The sequence below is a fragment of the Microtus oregoni genome, unplaced genomic scaffold (assembly GCF_018167655.1).
Source record: "Microtus oregoni isolate MIOR12 unplaced genomic scaffold, Mior012 000047F_ref0000412, whole genome shotgun sequence".
Classification (NCBI taxonomy): Eukaryota; Metazoa; Chordata; class Mammalia; order Rodentia; family Cricetidae; genus Microtus; species Microtus oregoni.
Genome location: NW_024543221.1, coordinates 3,424,446 through 3,444,052, shown reverse-complemented (window position 1 = coordinate 3,444,052; position 19,607 = coordinate 3,424,446). Strand labels below are relative to the sequence as shown.

Genomic DNA, 19,607 nt, shown 5'->3' with positions numbered 1-19,607 from the left:
GAGCTAGTTCCAGGACAGGCCCAAAAGCTACAGAGAAACCCTGTCTTGAAAAAAAATGTTTTCTAATCTCTCCATTGGTAGAGAAAATGACTGGTACTATTTATTCTCCTGGGTACTTTTTGGGAGTGGCCAGTGATACTAGAAAAAGTCATGTGACGACACAGCCACATGATAGGTGCAGGTGACTCACCGAGTTACTTTTTTCTTATTTGCTTGGTCAGTGAATCTCCAGTAGAGCGTCTGTATTTTCATATACATTATTGTACATTTTATATACATTATTATATATTTTTATATAATAACTACATCTTGCATGGTGCTTCCTGTATTCCAGACATTGTTTTAAGGTCTTTCCAAATATTAACCTAATTGTGTGTTGTTCATTTTTTCTCTTAAAGGTCCATTATTTGTACTCTATATATTTTGAGACTTGATATATTTGTTACTGGATACATGACAGCTAGTGAGTGGCTGGGGTCTTTTATCATTACCCCTTGACCTCCTTTATCTCTTATGATTCTTTTAACCTTTTCCTGATATTGATCTGACCACATGGGCTTTTTTTTATAGTTTGCCTGATGTGGCCTTCTCTTCTCATCTTGCGTGCTTTTTGGTTTGAAGCATGAGTAAATTCAATTTTTCTCCAGTTTTCTTCATAAGTGGCAGTAGAATTGAATGGTTAGAAGCAAAATTCAGGCCAGGTCGGTTGGTTTGGTTTGCTGTTTAGTGTGTAGAATTTGGCAGCTCCCCTTTTACCCTTCTTTCCATGGCATCTCTCCATGCCATGCCCTGCTCTCAGCCAGGTCCTCCAGTGGAAAGGTAGCGGATGATCAAGTTCTCATTTTCAGTAAGGTTGTTGTCACCTCGCAGAGTCACATGGCACGGTCACCTCATGCTTCCCTAGCTAATTTCTACTGTAGCATCTCTCTCTCTCTCTCTCTCTCTCTCTCATTTATTTATTTTTATTTTTTAAGACAGGATCTCACATGTAGCTCTGGTTGTCGTCTCACTATGTAGACCACACTGGTTCATCACAGATATAACCCTGCCTCTGTCTCTGCTGGGTTTAAAGGTATATGCTACCACACCCAGCTAGCATCTACTTTTGATCTCTTCAAAATATATTAAATATCTCCAAAGTGGACACAGTAAGGCTGTTCATCTTAGAGGACTCTTCCAAGTTAAGCATGCGTTAGATGAACAGAGCATGGTACCGTGCCCAGCACACCAGTAAATGCTCACACTGAGTCTTTCTGTTTTCCCATTGACTTTGTTATATTCTGACCGTTGGTGCTTTGACCTGCCGGGGCTCTGTCCACCAGTTCACTGTCTTCTCTTTGTTGGTCACCATTAATGTTACTAGACTTGCTCTTTTAATTTTATGGTTTGGTCTTTTAAATGTCTGATTTTGTTGTAGTAGTTGCTCAGGTGACTTGGGAAAAACAGCTCTGATGCATCTCAGTCCTAATCCTGCCTGTCTGAAGTGGGATTTAATGGAGTTTCTAAATCATTTCTTAGCAGGAGTCTATGTTATGAAGCTCGATAAGCTTCGTACCTAGGATGTATGATTTCGGCGATCTGGGGAGATGACTCATAATTTGTCTTTTTATATTTGAAGTGTACAGAATACAGTTTGGGAATCCACAATCAGATGATTGAAAAACCTAAATTGCTCTAAAGTCTGAGACATTTTGAACATTCACACGCTGAGGGAAAATCCCGTGCTGACCAAGTGTATCAGGTTGCGTTCAGTCACAAGTATACTGAAAATGCAGTCACTTCAGGCTCTCTGCACAAAGTATGTGAGAAATGGAAGTGACATTTGTGTCTAGAATTGGTTCCCAGCTCTAAATCATCTCATCTCAATTAAAATACTGTAACCAGGAAAATCTCAAATCCTAAACGCTTGTCTTGTTCCAGACATTTCAGATAAGAGAAGCCCAGTCTGTACTTTGTCTAGGTGATGTATTGACCTGGGGTTCCCTATGGAGAGAGAAATGTTCCTGTGAATAGAAGTTTTCTGATAGGAATATTGTTATATATCAATTAGATTTAGCTTGAAAAGAAAATTAGCAGTAATGTTGATTGTACAATGTGTAAATAGTCTGTTTTTTTGTTGTTAGTAGGGGTTGAATTTCCGACTTCATACATACATATTAGGCACTGAGTGAGCTATGTCCTTAGACCCCAGATGTGAATTTTCTTAATGCCTCTGCACCATGTTTTAAATTGGTTAGCATGTTAAAATTATGTTGAATATCTTTGTTGTATGTCCTTTTCTTTGGGTGTGTGTGTGAAACTATTCACCTAAGATAGAGAGGGCAATGAAAACTAAAGAAAGGATTCCACCCAAGCCTGGCCTGCTGAACTGGTGAATTTGTTGAGGTGACTTACAGGAACCCGGGTGACTCACAATCAGCTACATCAGGATATCCACTAGGTGGCCTGTAGGTGGCCTTTAAGTGGCTAGGGCCACAGAGAAGCCCTGACTTATTCAACCCTCTACTCATGTGGTGGTGATTGGAATTCTGAGGGAAGGGATGAATCTGACGGGATCTCCTCAACCTCATAATCTGGTCTTCTCCCTGTGTGAGGGATTAATAGGCTGGATCTCTCGAGGGTCATCATAGCCGCTCTACATCAAGATGGAGATGTTCATCAAACTGAGAGGAAATAGCTGTATTACAACCTGATACCACAGCCCCGTGTGTGTGTGTGTGTGTGTGTGTGTGCGCGCACACACACACACACACACACACACACACACACACATCCAAATATGCCTCTTTGTGCATGTGCATAGAAGCCAGGCTTCCTTTAATGCTTTCCACCTTGTTTTTGAGACAGGATCTCTCATTGAACTTAGATCTCACTGTTTGGGCTGCCTGACAGTAGCCAGCATGTTTGGGGATCCACCTGGCTTCTGCTCTTGCAAGCACTAGGGATAAACGTGCACACCGCCAAACCCAGCTTTTATGTGGGTGCTTAGATTCCAAGCTCAGTCCTCATGCTTGAGCAGCAAGCATTGCTATAGCCCCCTAAAAAAAAAAAAATAAGTCTAAGTCTTAACGCCTCCTATGTGAGGACTCTGCAGAACTAGTGGTATCAGCGTGCCGATTTGTGTTTTCTTTGCTCAGTTGTACATGTTTCTCATTTGTTTCCAACAGGAAGGAAAAACTGATGCGGTGTTCTCAGTGCCGAATCGCCAAATACTGCAGTGCCAAGTGTCAGGTAAGACTCCTGAGCTGTTGGGGCAAGGTTCAGATCGTCCTCCTGTGCGTCTGTTCTCGGTCACACCCATGGCCATTGTCTGCTCCCCTTTTCATCTTTTTAAAAACAAAACCAAAATGGTGATTGTTTTACTTGTTATTTTCTTTCAGTTTTAAATTTAATATTTGTGTAGTTTGAATAGGCTTTGTCAAGGAAGGAGGGAAGGAGTCTGGTGCACACCTTTAATTTCAGCACTTGGGAGGCAGAGGCAGGTGAATCTCTGTGAGTTCGAGGCCAGCCTGGTTTACAAGAGCTAGTTCTAGGACAGGCTCCAAAGCTACACAGAGAAACCCTGTCTCGAAAAACAAAACAACAGAACACCCAAACAAGCAAACAACAAACAAACCAAAAAAAAAGAAAAAAGAAAAAAGAAAAAAGAAAAAGGAGGGAAAGGAAGGAAGGGTAAAAGGGAGAGAGATAGAGACAGGCATAATTACATATATGTTCCTGTTAGGGCAAATAGTCAAAGCCAGGCACCGGGGACCACTTCTCCCCCAGCACTTCTCCTAGTCCCCCCTTTAGCTGTGAATTCAGTGGATTATTTCACTGGTGACATTAGTGCCCTTGTGATCCAGTCAGCTACCGGTAGCACCAGCCGCGGGTCCAGCCTGTACTTTAAAGCCCACACATTTGGTGGTGTGTTTCAGTTTAAACCATCATACCACTGTTAAGGTTTTTGTACGGACATATTTGAAAATCTATATATGTTTATAAAAGTAGATACAGGTTGTTTTGGTTCTGGTTCTTCCATGTCTTGATTTCTTTTTTCATATTTAGAGACTATTTTGTATCACCAAATATATTTCATTTTATATATCTATTTGTATATACACACATATATATACATATACACATAAACACATAGATATATTTGCAATTATCATAATTTTCTTATTAATGAATGTTTAGATTTTCTCCCAAACTTGTTATTATTAATAATATACCCAACATTTTTTAGGTTTTTGTATACTTCTAAAAATTATTTTCATGATAAATTTCTAATTATATTTTTTGGTAGAAGGATATATGCATTTTGAATTTTTAAAGATAATGCCAAACTGCCTTCCTAAAGATTAAATTAATTTGTAATGAATATGGTTGTTAATATCTTTGGAATTCTTTTAAGGATGTATAATTAACATTCAGCATGACCTTTTCTCTGAGTCTTTGGATTAATTAATCATTTAATAAGAGGTATAATTATGCTCTAGTGAATTAGATCATTAAAAAGTCTTATTGAAACTTTTGTGTCTGGGTCATCCCATCCTCATTCATATTTTGGGATGTGTGTGTGCTTGCTGTGTGTTTATGTGCACAGGCACTTACGTGTAGTTGTTCTTTCTTCCTTTGGAATCTAGACCATTATTCTCAGGGGTTTTTCTGCCATCTAATTTTTGCCTTTGAAATTAGTCTCTTCAGAATGCAAACAAGATGATCTCAATGGAAGAGACTCCATATACAAAATTATCAGAGGATCTGAGTTCTGATGTTACTTCTGCCACTTTCTAGTTAAATTATATCATAGGAAACACAAGGTCAGGCTTCAGTTTCTGAGCCTGCACTGATAAGAGCCACCATCTGTTAGGTATCTGCTGGGTGCTGAGAGCTAATACTTGTTAGCTATCTGCTGGGTGCTAGGTGCTAACTTATTCCATTTAACTTTTTAGAACCTTGTATAACTTGACTACTGTCACCATGCTCAATTACCAGTAATAAACAGCTCAGAACAGCAAGTGAGTTGTTACACATCTCATAGTTGATACTTGATACACCGTAGATTTTGGGAAATAAATGTACATACTAATAGCACATGTCCAGATTTATGCTTACCTTCTAAATGTAAATTTCATTCTTGCAGCCGGGCAGTGGTAGCACATGCCTTTAATCCCAGCACTCTGGAGGCAGAGGCTGGCTGATCTCTGTGAGTTCGAGGCCAGCTTGGTCTACAAGAGCAAGTTCTAGGACAGGCACCAAAAACTACAGAGAATCCCTGTCTCAAAAAAAAAAAAATTCATTCTTGCTGTAACATTCTGATTATATCTGTTTTTCTTTTATCTGTTGCATTTGACATTTGTTTCTTGGCTAATTATTTTCACTCTGACCCTTGGTACATGCCCAGAAAGATCTTTATCCCTTATACGCCCCCTCCTCCCGAGCTATTCTATTTTGTAATCAAAAGACACAAAAGGAAAAAATTACAGTAGAAATCAAGAGCTAGGGAGAAGGTTCAGTGGGTGAAGTGTGTGCTGGGCGAGCATCATCCTGGGTTCAGATCATCAGCTAGGACAGTACCTGTGGGAATCAGACAGGCTCGGGAGCAGAGCAGGCAGATCTCTGAAGTTCATTCGCCAGCCAGTCTAGATGAGTCCATGAGCTCAGGTACAGTGAGAGACTGTCTACAAAAATAAAGGCGGAGAGCAATGAAGAAAAGATGCTCTATTTCAGTGTTGACCCTCCACACATATGTAGACACACATGCATGTGTATCTCCACACATGCATATAGGTGCACACCATCCATAGAAATAATATCAGAGAGAGAGAGAGAGAGAGAGGGAAAAAGAGAGAGAGAGAAAGAGAGAGAGAGAGAGAGAGAGAGAGAGAGAGAGAGAGAGAACACATGCTTTTCCCCAAGATAAATCATAAAAGTCTACTCTATGGTGATATTTCAGCCTCCTCAATTCCTCATAAATTTGGGCTCCATGTTTCCAAATGTCTGCTCAGATGCAATACATATAGAAACGATGAATCAACAAATATTTGACACACATCTTTTGGAAACTTCATTTCTAATCTCAGTGGACTAAGCCTCCCCCCCCCCCCACAATTTTACAAATATATTTTCTCCGAGGCTACTTTCTCCGGTTATAATAAAACATAGAGAAAAGAAAAAAACCCATTATCTGATTAGAACAAATAGAGGGACTTTGGCAAGTGGGTATGTCACTTTGATTCATTGTGGTGTACATGTTTTATTACATATATTAGTTATTCACTGTAGCATCAATAACAATGTCATGGTTAGATATAATGTGTATGGCAATGGGGAAATAGCCAGCAAGATGAAGTATGTGTTGGTAGCTTGAGTGCGTGTCTATGTGCATGTGTGCAGGGGTGCTGTGTGGGCGTCGAAGTGGTAGGCAGAGACTGGCCAGACATATGCATTTAAACTGCTCTAGTTATCCACACCTGGAGGTCCAGAGCTAACTGCTGTAATTATTGTGGGTACCTAGAAAGCCGCACAAAATTAAACTGACAAACTGAACTATGAGGACGATGAGCAGTAATGAGCAGGAAGTAAAAGTAAGTGGAATGGAAATTGGTGTAGAGATTGTGACTCTGGAGCAAAAAATATGTTCGCCTGAGAGGGACATGACTTTGGCTCAATAATTGGGCGTTTATGTGGGCCTGTGGTGTTAACGAGCTGCCTGGGAAAGGTTTCGGAGAGTTTCGCGGATGTCATATGTTCTTTCTGCTCAGAGAATGCTGTCGTTGTTAGCTTCCTCCTTTCATTTTTAAACAGAAGCAACCCGTGAAATAAAAGTTAAGATACTGCAGAATTATGCAGGACTAAAACAGTGGACATTTTCTCTAGTTTCCTTTTCTTCTGTTTTCTAAGATAATTTGTGTTTCTTTCTGTGAATGCAGTAGGATTCGAAGACAACTGTCCCTCCGTGTTTCCTGTCCATTCGGTCAGTCAGTGCACTTGCCTGTCCGCTGCCTGCACAGGCTTATTTCTGAGACTGACAGGAACGGGTTTCATTGGCCGCTTTAAGCTCCTGCCTGTGCCTTACTGTGGGACGTCCATCGCGTTATTTCCTGGTGCGGGAACAGGTCTCCATATTGGCATAATGGAAATAATGGAATATCACAGTTGATCCTGAGACTGAAAAGGAGAAACAGGCTGTTTTCTTATTAAGTAATTTTCAAAATGTAAAACTGATAGCACTTTTGAGAGCTTTTCTGGATTTCGTCTGGCTTGTGATATTTGCATTTGTAATTGACCTCATTGCTGAACAAAGCACATGACTAGGCTCTAGATCAAATTTCATATTATGAAGTTTTGAAAAGCATTATATTTGTAGACAGAGGTTCTGTTTCATATTAGCGACTTTATATCTCTTTACATACATAAATCATATTTTGGGTCTGTGTTTTATGTGTAGTTATCAAATGATTTGATTAATTTTTATGGTGGAAAACTAATCCTACATCAGTAAGCATTTCACAGGGTGATTTTATCAGTTGTTTTCTGGAACATTCTACTCAAAGTGGGGAACTAAGGAAAGCTAAGCCTTTTGATTCTTTCAGAAATAACTGTGTTCCAGACCTCAGACTAGGATTTGCTCAGTTTTATTTTTAGTCTATCCTGACAATCTCTCTTTTAATTGATTCATCAAGACCATTGGCACTCAAAATGATTCTTGTTACTGATATCTATCAGACCTGCTACTGTTTTCTGTTTCTTGTTCTTTTCCTGTTTTTGTTTTTCATTTTCCTGCCTTGTGTAAGGTTTTTTTTAAAATTGTTTTGTTTAGAGACAAGGTTTCTCAGTGTAGCCTTGGTTGTCCTGGAACTCAATCTGTAGACCAGGCTGGCCTCGAACTTGCAGAGATCCGCCTGCCTCTTCTTCCCACGTGCTGGGATTAAAGGCGTGCGCCACCACTGCCCAGCCTTTCATTTTTTATTTTTTATTTGGAAACTATTCCATTTTCTCTTCTTCCCTGTGCCTTTTAGTTTTTTGAGGTTGGGTCTTACTATGTAGCCCATACTGGCTTCAAATTCATAAATCCCAAGATGGCTTAACTCTAAAGGCATCCTGCAGTAGCGTTCTGAGTGCCTGGATTAGCGGTGTGTGTCACCATGTCCTCTCTGTGAGTGTGAGAGTGGGACCGCATGGAAGACTGTAGCAGTGGTCTGGGCGGTCTCAGCATCGGCTTTAAACTGGACGTTTCATCTTAACTCTCTGTTGCTTGCTCTATGTCATGCCAGTGCTAGGGAGATGTTTTAAGATACTTTAGTACTCTAGGCTTTTGGTTAACTCCGTACTCTAGGCTCCATACTCCCCCGACACCCCACCCACTGCCAGGTTTTCGTCTCATTCTCTGTCAGCTACACAGCTTTCATTTAGAGGTTTTGCCTGGCAGGGTAGCCTGTCCCAAAGGCAGCTGTGACACCATTGACGGCCTCCTAAATTGCTTCTGCGTCCTGTCTTACCAGTTTGAACTTTCTGATGAGGGCTAGCCACCACTCTGGTGACTTTAAACATTGGAGATGCTGTTTATGTCAGGGAAATAAAATGCCCTTTTTTGCTAGGCCCACATAGAACCTGCTGTTGATATTTTGGTTAGCCCAGCATGGAGATCATGGTTTAGCAATTTTTTTTTTTCCTGAGAAGGACTGTGTGGTAAATTTTCTTGGTTATATGACTTGCTAATAACTTTTCAACTTTGTCTTAGCACAAAGAGAGTTCATCTATTGAGTGTGACTTTATTCTTGTTTTGATGAGGGCTTCCCTTCTGTATGCTGTGAGTATGTTTTATTGCCCTTGGTTAATAAAGAAGCTGTTTCTATCAGTGGCTTAGCAGAATAGAGCAAGGTGGGAATTCCAAGCAGATAGAGGAGGAAAGAAGGTAGAGTCAGTCAGAGATGCCATGTAGCCCTGAAAGGAGGAAGACACAAGCTGTTAGCAGGACCTTACCGGTAGGTAGGCCACAAGCCTTGTGATAAAATATAAAATAATGGGTTAATTTAAGATGTAAGAGCTAAGCTGGGCGGTGGTGGTGCACGCCTTTAATCCCAGCACTTGGGAGGCAGAGACAGGCGGATCTCTGTGAGTTCGAGACCAACCTGGTCTACAAGAGCTAGTTCCAGGCTCCAAAACCACAGAGAAACCCTGTCTCGAAAAACCAAAAAAAAAAAAAAAAGATGTAAGAGCTAGCTAGAAATAAGCTTAAGCTATTGGCCAAACAGCATAGTTTCTGTGTGATTGTTTTGGGTCTGGGCGGCCAGGAAACGAGCAAGCGGAACGTGACTACAGAGATTTTACTTCCTGGCTGTAGTTTTTCTGAACCCTGTACTAGATGATAATGGCTTACTCTGGGGTTCTAGTGTTATTATTGCCCCATATTGTCTGGTTTTTGGTTAACCATGATATTGTGATTTCCACAAAGGTTATAATTTAGTCTTGTTTCATTTTCTGACAACTTGGAGCCCTGTGGCTGTTCCTGACCCTGTTCCGTCTTCATCTTTGGCTCTACCTTCGTACTTTGAGTAGTACTGGGAAGGGTCTCTCACTGTGTTGGGACGTGCATGCCGTAAGCATTAAAGTGAGAAGACCATGTTGCTCACTGTCACTGAGTCTCTTGAGCTCTCTGAGAGGTCTTTATGTAAGAATTGGATCAGGGTCCTTCAGTCAGCTGCCGCTGGGAGACAAGCTGCTCTGCCTCCAGTTTTTTTCCCAGGTTCCAGCTTTGCAGATCTTCATGCCTCTGGTGACCTGTGTTTCAACTTTGGGCCTTTTCCAGCGCGGAGGAGGAACTATTATTCATTTGCTACCAAGTGCTCTTGAGTTGAGTGAAAGCTCTCAGGTCTCTATTGGTGTCTGCAGATTGAGGGACAACTCACTTCTTTTGAGTTTTGCCCATAGGACCCCCTTATGGATAACTGTGAATGGCATGAGGTAGACACTGAAAGCCCTGGCAGTGATTAAAAACAGTCCAGGGGCTGGTGAGAGGACCTAGTGCGTGAAGACATTTGCTGCCAACCCTGATGCCTCGGATTCAACCCTGGAGATCCATGTGGTGGAAAGAGGGAACTGCTGCCTGATGTCTGTCCTTTGACCTCCATGCATCCACTGTGGCACACACATACATACACTTACACACGGCCCACGCACACACCTTTATAAAGAAATGTAATAAAATTTCGGATATCCAGTTCTATCTCAAGTTTTCTGGGGGTAGTTCTTAGGACGTGCATTTGAACAGATAATGTATACGTGTGTATGTTTGGCATGCATAGGATTGTTCTAAGTTTGAGATTTTTAACTCTTCTTAGACCTAGCTACACATTTTATGACAGTTATGTTTATTGCCCTCTCTACTATCTTGAAATGAAATGCAATCCACCTGTGTTTGTATATTTGTTCTTTCTTCTTCTTCCTCTTCCTCCTCTTCCTCCTCCTCTTCCTCCTCCTCTTCCTCCTCTTCCTCCTCCTCTTCCTCCTCCTCTTCCTCCTCCTCCTCCTCCGCTTCCTCCTCCTCTTCCTCCTCCTCTTCCTCCTCCTCTTCCTCCTCTTCCTCCTCCTCTTCCTCCTCCTCTTCCTCCTCTTCCTCCTCCTCTTCCTCCTCCTCTTCCTCCTCCTCTTCCTCCTCCTCCTCTTCCTCCTCCTCCGCTTCCTCCTCCTCCTCTTCCTCCTCTTCTTCCTCCTCCTCCTCTTCCTTCTCCTCCTCCTCCTTCTCCTGCTCCTCCTTCTCCTGCTCCTCCTACTCCTTCTTTTTTTAAGACATTGTTTCTCTGTGTGGCTCTGGCTGTCCTGGAACTCTTTCTGTAGACCAAGCTGTCTTTGACCTCAGAGATCTGCCTGCTTCTGCCTCCAAAGTGCTGGGATTAAAGGCATATGCCACCACTTCTGGCTCAAATTTGTATATTTATAAGGAGAAATAAAATAAAGACTAACAAAATAATGTGTCCTGCTATGTAAATAGTTAGGCATGACTAGACTGGATGTCGTAATTATGCAAACCCATAGAACCACTATGAGAAGGAGGAGCAGACACAGGGTGGGAGGTCTGCTGGGTTGGGAACTTGATATAGTTAGTGCTGTGACTTTAGTTGACCCAGCTTTATGAAATATTGACAAACTTTAGTCAGGTTCTCAAAGTCTTCCCTTCACTTAACAACAACAACAAAGTTAGCACTGTTAGGACTATAAAAACAAGTCAACCGTGGTTTGGTTCTAGACCGAGCCGATTAGAAACAGGTTTTTACCTTCACAGCAGATCTTGAAGGACATGTGAAACTTGTGTTGCTTTTGGAATAAGTTTTTCTCTTGTGGAAATGTCCCCTGTGGGAGGTCTGGAATTTCATTTCCTGCTAATTAAGTCTCCATCATGCACTGCAACATCGAGACAAACAAAAATAGCAGCATGGATTTCCAGGGCAACCTTCAATATTGGTATTGTTCTCTTTGGGAACTCCTATTGTAATTAGCTTGTAGTCTGAACATTATAAATCCTGCAAGAGTCACGGAGACTTGCAGTTTCTGAGTCGCAAATACTCTGGACACATGGGATTCTATCACGGACTTTCCTTTTCTCATCTGAAACTCGAATTTCCTGTTGTCTTTGTCTCTTAATGCAATGTTTGATTTTCCTTTACCACATGCCAGTTTTTGCTTATTGTACATCATTGCTAATTTTCATCTGTGAGAACAGAAAAACATCACAGCCAGCATTGTGAACTAACGTTCTTCGTGTTCCTGGTTGGCAGTAGAAGAAGAACATAGAAAGAATGGTTATCATTCAAGAAACTGGTGGACAGTTAAATTTAGTGTGCCACTGAGGTCCTGACCAAGGCATTTGCTGAGTGAGGTGCCAGTGTGTGTCAGTTCACAGGGAGCCTTTAACAGCCTCTCTGGGGTGCTTGGACTTAAAGCCTCTGGAAAGAGTGCAGGCAGCAGAGCCTGGGAAATGTTTTCAAAACCTGGTTTTTATCATCATGGTTAGAAGAAATGGAATAGACTGACACTTTCCTCAAAAAATGAAGCAGTTTCAAGTAGTTTGATCACGTTCTATATTTATGACTAAATGGTCTGATTTGACTTTTGAATGGCCAAAAAAAAAAAAAAAGGAAAAGAACTTTTTGTAATTCACTAAAGCCAATGGAAAGATAAACACATTGCATGGAACGATCCAGAATAGAATGAAAGAAGATTTTTCTCCCAGTAGCTATTTATTATTTAGACAGATCAATTAATTATGTTAAAGACCAGAAGTTTCTTTTGACAAGAATTTTTCTAAATGTTAGCTGCCTAACCTGATGGAGGTGGGTCATCTGTCTATCTGTTGCTTTCATTGGTTAACTAATAAAGAAAACTGCTTGGTCTGATAGGGTAGAATTTAGATAGGCAGAGTAGACAGAACAGAATGCTGGGAGGAAGAGGAAGTGAGCTCAGACTCGACAGCTGCTCTCTGGAGCAGAGACGCCATGCTCCCCTCTCCTGGGCAGACGCAGGTTAAGATCATTCCTGGTAAGCCAGCGCGTGGGCTACACAGATTATAAGAAATGGGCTAGTCCAGGTGCGAGAGTTAGCCGAGAAAAGGCTAGATATAATGGGCCAAGCGGTGTTTAAAAGAATATAGTTTCCGTGTAATTATTTCGGGCATAAGCTAGAGCTAGCCATGTGGGCGGCCGGGTGCCAGGGATGCAGCTCCGCCGCTCTTATTTCAACACTAATCGGTAATTATTTCACTTTCTGAAGTGTATTTTGGCCGCCAGGTGGCCCAGCTGATCACATCGAGAGGTTTTCAGAGGAGGATAATGGATTGATTAAAACCTACTTTTACAATCGTCTGCCGCATATGGTCTCTGCCATACCTTGTTGAATATTCTTGTTCAGTGGGTCACTTGGTTCAGGCAAAGGTACAATCTCTTTGGCCCATTGACACTGTGTGGTCCCCTTCTGCCCACACAGTCTTTCCCTGAGGGCATCTTTTAAACTTCTAGACTTTTATAACCAAAGAAAACTCTTTCAGCTCAGTCGTGGTTCTCCCTTCAGTTTATTTCAATTTTTAAAAATTCTTCTCTCTCTAAGCGTCTTGACTGCAGTTTGCCCTCTCTCTCTTCTTCCCAGTTCTCCCCTCCAAGTCTCCCAGATCCACTCCTCTGTTTCCTGTCAGAAAAGAGCAGGGATATCAACCAACCACAGCATAACAAGGTACAATAAGAGTAGACACAAATCCTCATATCAAGACTGGATGAGGTAACCCAGTGGGAGGAAAGGGCTCCTAAGTGCCAGCCAAAGAGTCAGGGACACCCTCCACTCCCATTAGTCACACAAGAACACCGAGATACAAGCCGGGCGGTGGTGGCGCACGCCTTTAATCCCAGCACTCGGGAGGCAGAGGCAGGCGGATCTCTGTGAGTTCGAGGCCAGCCTGGTCTACAAGAGCTAGTTCTGGGACAGGCACCAAAGCTACAGAGAAACCCTGTCTTGAAAAACCAAAAAAAAAAAAAAAAGAACACCGAGATACACAGCTATGACATATATGCAGAGGACCTGGTGCAGACTCATGCAGGCTCCGTGGTTGTAGCTCCAATCTCTGTGAGCCCCTATGAGCCCCATTTAGTTGATTCTGTGGGCCGTGCTCTTATGGTTTTCTTGACCCCCTCTGACACCTCCCTCTCTTCAGCAGGGTTCCCTGAGCTCCGCCTAATGTTTGCCTGTGGGTCTCTACATCTGCTCCCATCGGTTGCTGGATGAAACCTCTCTGATGACGATTGGGCTAGGTGCTAATCTATTAGTGTACCATGTTGTATGTAGTAGGGCCGCATTCAGTTTAGTTTTCCCCACCTAGCTCTATTCTGCTAAGCCACTGGCCTAAACAGCATCTTTATTCATTAACCAGTAAAAAGAACACATATACAGAAGGACTTCCCACACCAGTAGCAGAGTAACTCAATGTTTAAAGATAACAGCATTGTAGTTTCTCATCAGAATGAAGAACTCTGCATTGGTCTGCTTAACCTACTTTCATTCGAAGACCAGATGGAAGAAAACATCTTAGCACATCTTAGGCAGTGTATAGCAATCCACATCCCCAAGGATGGCAATGACAGCCATGGGATGCTTCTTTGATGCATTAGAATTTTTAGTAGGGGAATATATTTTGCTAAACAGGTTGTGTATGTATGGTCTTGTGTTTTTCAAACTAATTTTGTGCATGTTGGTTATTGACAGTTGCCAGTTCAGTACTCCTTCCTGCACAACAAGCTTTTTTGCTCGGCCAAGTCAGATTTTAATATCATGCCTTCAGGTAAGTACTGGTGTTAGGTAGCTGCCCGCAAGGCCATTCGAGCTGTAAATGTAAGCACTGTGACAGAGTCCAGTCTGATGAGCAGCCTTCCTGGAATAGACTCCTGGGATTTAATATTTAGTAGCATATGTCTTCCTTTCTCCCAGATGAGAATTATGGAAGTCATTATGCCCTGTTTCTGCCTTGCTTATAAAGCAACTTAAATAAACGTACAAACACGGCAGTCACTTAGTGTTCATGCTGCACGTGCCAAGGGGTTTACTATCCTTGTTTATGTGTGGGAAGTTTGTTTTAAATTCCAGGTCATGAGCCTAGCTCTCTCTCTCTCTCTCTAATATTGGGATGCTTTCTTGTGTCTGGATTACTGAGGAAAGGAAATGCACTGTCTTTTGTTAATTACTTAGGCATGTGTCTAGCACATTCTAGAATGCTAAGTGGATGTCAGAGGACTTGCCTCAATCACACCAGTGATTTTTAACATTTTATGTCTGCTGTCACAACCTTTTTCTTTTACAACTTTCATTTTTCTTTTCCAAAAGATAAGGTTTCACGCAGCGCAAGTTGACTTGAACTTATTACATAGTCAAGGATGACCTTGAACTCCTAATCCTTCTTCCTCAGCCTCCTGAGGCACCTCATCTCTTTTTCTTCTTTTTTCCTCCTTCTTATCTTTCCTGGTGGCACTAGGCCTTGAACCACGGCTTCCACACTCTATTGCTGAGCTCTGTGCCCAGCTCTTCTCATACTTCTCTACATGGGTCCAGCTCAGATGCGAGCGAGGTATAAACAGCGGATGGAAGGATTACAAAAAACACTAAGCAGGATCATGATAATCAGTGCGAGCAGCTCTGCATGGAGTTCATGGCAGAAATGATAGACTCGTTAAACAGTGTTTCCCAAGCCTAGGTTGCTAGGGGCTGGCCAGGCGAACACCGGAAGGCTCACTTGAACAGAAATATGAGTCAGGTGTATAATTTTTATGAAGTAAGAATATATGGAGCATCAAGCATATCAGCAATAGAACATACGAGACTTGCTCTAGCCGTTACCCTCTCCTCAGGGATTGAATCCTTCCCTTTAGTCCACTCACATCTAGATATGAGACCAGCCCGCTGCTCACACTCATGTCTAGATATGAGACCAGCCCACTGCTCACACTCACATCTAGATATGAGACCAGCCCGCTGCTCACACTCTCATCTAGATATGAGACCAGTCCACTGCTCACACTCACATCTAGATATGAGACCAGTCCACTGCTCACACTCATGTCTGCATAGGTGAAGCTTGCTGCTCACACTCATGTCTAGATATAAGACCAGCCCACTGCTCACACTCACATCTAGATATGAGACCAGTCCACTGCTCACACTCATGTCTAGATATGAGACCAGCCCACTGCTCACACTCACATCTAGATATGAGACCAGTCCACTGCTCACACTCATGTCTAGATATGAGACCAGTCCACTGCTCACACTCATGTCTAGATATGAGACCAGTCCACTGCTCACACTCATGTCTACATAGGTGACTAGCCCGCTGCTCACACTCATGTCTAGATGTGACTAGCTCATTGTTCATACTCATATCTAGATATGAGACCAGCCCGCTGCTCACACTTACGTCTGGATATGAGACCAGCTGCTCACACTCATGTCTAGATTGGTGACCAACCCTCTGCTTTCCCCAACCTCATCATGTAGTTAGTCTCACAAGTGTGCTGATCAGAAAATTTATCTTCCCAGATACATGCTTTTTCAAATGCAAAGACTCTGTTATAATTAAGCCAGGGCAGATGTATGACCTTGTACACTCTTTAGCAAACTGCATATTATAGGTTAGTGCCTTTCATACAGTCTTCATAGTTTTGCATCTGTTAGCCCTTCTGGTATTCCTGACTTTTTTACAGCAAGGTGGAAACTCAGAATGTTAGTTTCCCTGTTTTGATTTCCCTTAGCCACATGTTTTATTTTCTGGCTCTAAGTAATATTTTTATTTGTGAGTCTGTTCTTTTTTGGGGGTTGGGGAAGTCTTGGTTTTGGTGTTTTGAGACAGGGTTTCTTTGTGTAGCCTTGTTTTTTCTGGAACTCACTCTGTAGACCAGGCTGGCCTTCAACTTACAGAGATCCACCTGTTTAGGTGTGCGCCACCACTGTCTGAGTGACATTTTCACTAAAAAAAAAAAAAAAAAAAAAAAAACTGCTTGTATATGGCTAAATATTAAGTTTAAGCACTAAGAAAAACCCACTGGTTCTTATTATTTGTTGTAACCCATAATAACAAGAGGCTTATTATGGTAATAACCAGCGGGCAAATGAAAGGACAAGATGAAACTGAGGTATTGGTGCCTTAATCTGGTACCTACTTGACAAAGACTAAATTCTGGATCATTTGCCGTATTACATAATGAGTTTTGTATTTTACAGATATATTTAGGCTTTTGAAATTAAATTAAGGTTGATGATACTCGTTGTTCAGGATTGGCTTAAGTGAAAGTTAACTTTCGTCTTCCCTACTCTTGTTTTCTAGAAAAAAGCTTGGCCGGACCACAAGCGGGAGTGCAGATGTCTTAAAAGCTGCAAGCCCAGATATCCCCCTGACTCCGTGAGACTTCTGGGGAGAGTCATCGTCAAACTTGTGAGTACACAGCCCACGAGAGAAGCCTGGATTTAATTTGATAAAAGTGATTGCTGATCCTATCCGTATTTAAGACAGACTGAATTTGTGGTAAGGTGGAGGGTGGATTGTCCCAGGCAGTATGGTAAGACAAGAAACCCGTGTTCCTTGAAACTTGGTCATTGACTTGATGACCATGGCTGTACGGCTCCTGTCTATAGAGATTTTGTAATCTCTCTCTTGAGTAGAGTTTTGAGGTAACGGATATTACAAGCTAGTACTTACTGTGTTTTCTTTGTCATTTTTTTTTTCTGTGAATACACTGCATTCCTTTACTGTCTTTTCAAGTGCGGACATAATTAGATAGTAATATATTTAATTGACAAATCCTTTTTTTTCTTTTGTAGAGCCAGGATTTGTGATTCTGTTGTCCTTTCCGCTGTAACACAGTGGAGTCTGAAATCCTGATCTGAGGGCTTTTTTAGATTATTCCACTAGGTTGTGGTGTAAATGCCTCAGGTTACTGCAGGCTCTAATTTGGTCCCTTCATTTACTAATTGACTATGGATTTTTTGTTCCCTTTTCTCCACTCTGAACTTTGATAGAGGCTTTGAGAATGTGAAAGTATGGGAACTTCTTGTAAAGAGTTCTTTACTTAGAGATAAAACTGCTTTGGTGATGTTGCAAGGCAGCTTTTAAGGTTGTTACTAACTAACTCCAAGAAAAACTGAAGAGGCCTGGAGAAAGGACTCTGTGTTTAGTGGTGCTGGCTGCAAGCTGAGGGCCTGAGTTCTGTTTCTGGAACCCATGTGATGGAAGGAGAGAACTGGCTTCTTAAGTTATTCACTGACACACACACACACACACACACACACACACACACACACACTAAGTTCATGAATAAATAAATGTTTTTAAGAAGCTATGAAAATGGCATATAGAAAATAATATTTTAAAAAATCTCGTTGTAGCTGGGTATGGTAATATACACCTTTAATCCCAGTACTCAGGAGGCTGAAGCAGGTGGATTGCTGTGCGTTGGAGCCCCACTTGGTCTACAGACTCATTTCCAGGACAGCCAGAGCTACATAGTGATGGAGTAGTGTATCATGTCTGAAAACAAACACGAAAATTTCATCCAGTTATCCAAGTGTGGTCAAATATACTTATTTATGTATTGGAGCGGTCACCTTTATCTTCTCTTTCCCCTTCTCAGATGGACGAGAAGCCCTCAGAGTCAGAGAGACTCTACTCATTCTACGATCTGGAGTCCAGTAAGTGATTACTCATGACTATCTTTAAACCTATCATTTGCCGACTGAACTTCCCTCCTTCCCTCTCTCTATCCCGCTCCTCCCATTGTCTCCTCTCCCCAGAGGTTCAGTCCTGGCACTCAGCCTGTGGGCCACAACCATCAGAAACCAACTCCCATGGTCATAGGAACTGAGAAAGTGCTCAGTAGTAAAATGCCAGCTATGAAGTAGCAATGAAAATGGTGTTATGATTAGGGTCACCGACGTATGAGGAACTGTATTGAAGATTTGCAGTGTTAGGAGGGTTGAGAACCTTGTAGGTCTAGGGCCTCACTCATGGTAGGCATACCCTTAGCCACTGAGTGACCTCCACATACTGCTTTAATGACGACTTTACTTTTCTGTGTTTATCACGTGAAACAGACCTGAAGAAGTCTTTTCTTTGATAAACAGCTAACACATAAGTTTGTCTAGTTGATCTAGGGTAGGTTGGGAACACATAAGTTTGTAAAGATGTACAGTACGCATAGTCATGTAATTGGGTAGATGGACTCATCTTCATAGGGAAACTGTGGTAGAGGGTTGGCGCTATGAAGAATTATTCAACATCGTGAGAATGTTAGGTTTGTGACTTTTGTTAACCTTTGTTATAAGCACCATACAGTCCTTTCCATGAATATCTGTAATCCTGCAGTGAGAGCAGAAGTCCAGACCTTTAAATGATGGCAGATGAACCCCTCTCTTCTTTTTTTTTTATATGTGCTGTTATTTTTTTTAATTTATTTATTTATTAAAGATTTCTGCCTCCTCCCTGCCACCGCCTCCCATTTCCCTCCCCCTCCCCCTATCAAGTCTCCCTCCCTCATCAGCCCAAAGAGCAATCAGGGTTCCCTGACCTGTGGGAAGTCCAAGGACCACCCACCTTCATCCAGGTCTAGTAAGGTGAGCATCCAAACTGCCTAGGCTCTCCCAAAGCCAGTACATGCAGTTGGATCAAAAACACATTGCCATTGTTCTTGAGTTCTCAGTAGTTCTCATTGTCCACTATGTTCAGCAAGTCCGGTTTTATCCCATGCTTTTTCAGACCCAGGCCAGCTGGCCTTAGTGGGTTCCCGATAGAACATCCCCATTGTCTCAGTGTGTGGGTGCACCCCTCGCGGTCCTGAGTTTCTTGCTTGTGCTCTCTCTCCACCTGCTCCTGATTTGGACCTTGAGATTTCAGTCCGGTGCTCCAATGTGGGTCTCTGTCTCTGTCTTCTTTCATCGCCTGATGAAGGTTAATATCCAGGAGGATGCCTATATGTTTTTCTTTGGGTTCTCCTTATTTAGCTTCTCTAGGATAACAAATTATAGGCTCAATGTCATTTATTTATGGCTAGAAACCAAATATGAGTGAGTACATCCCATGTTCCTCTTTTTGGGTCTGG

The 19,607-nt window shown here is 42.0% G+C and overlaps 1 protein-coding gene across 1 annotated transcript in view; it reads left to right on the top strand.

Annotated features, from left to right (window-relative positions):
* Positions 1–19,607, top strand: part of Smyd3 (SET and MYND domain containing 3) — a 562,325-nt gene that overhangs the window by 110,078 nt on the left and 432,640 nt on the right. The window contains exons 2-4 of the mRNA XM_041635444.1: positions 3,168–3,231; positions 16,841–16,948; positions 18,144–18,201. Coding sequence (XP_041491378.1) covers positions 3,168–3,231; positions 16,841–16,948; positions 18,144–18,201 — 230 coding nt within the window. The remainder of the gene's footprint in view (positions 1–3,167; positions 3,232–16,840; positions 16,949–18,143; positions 18,202–19,607) is intronic.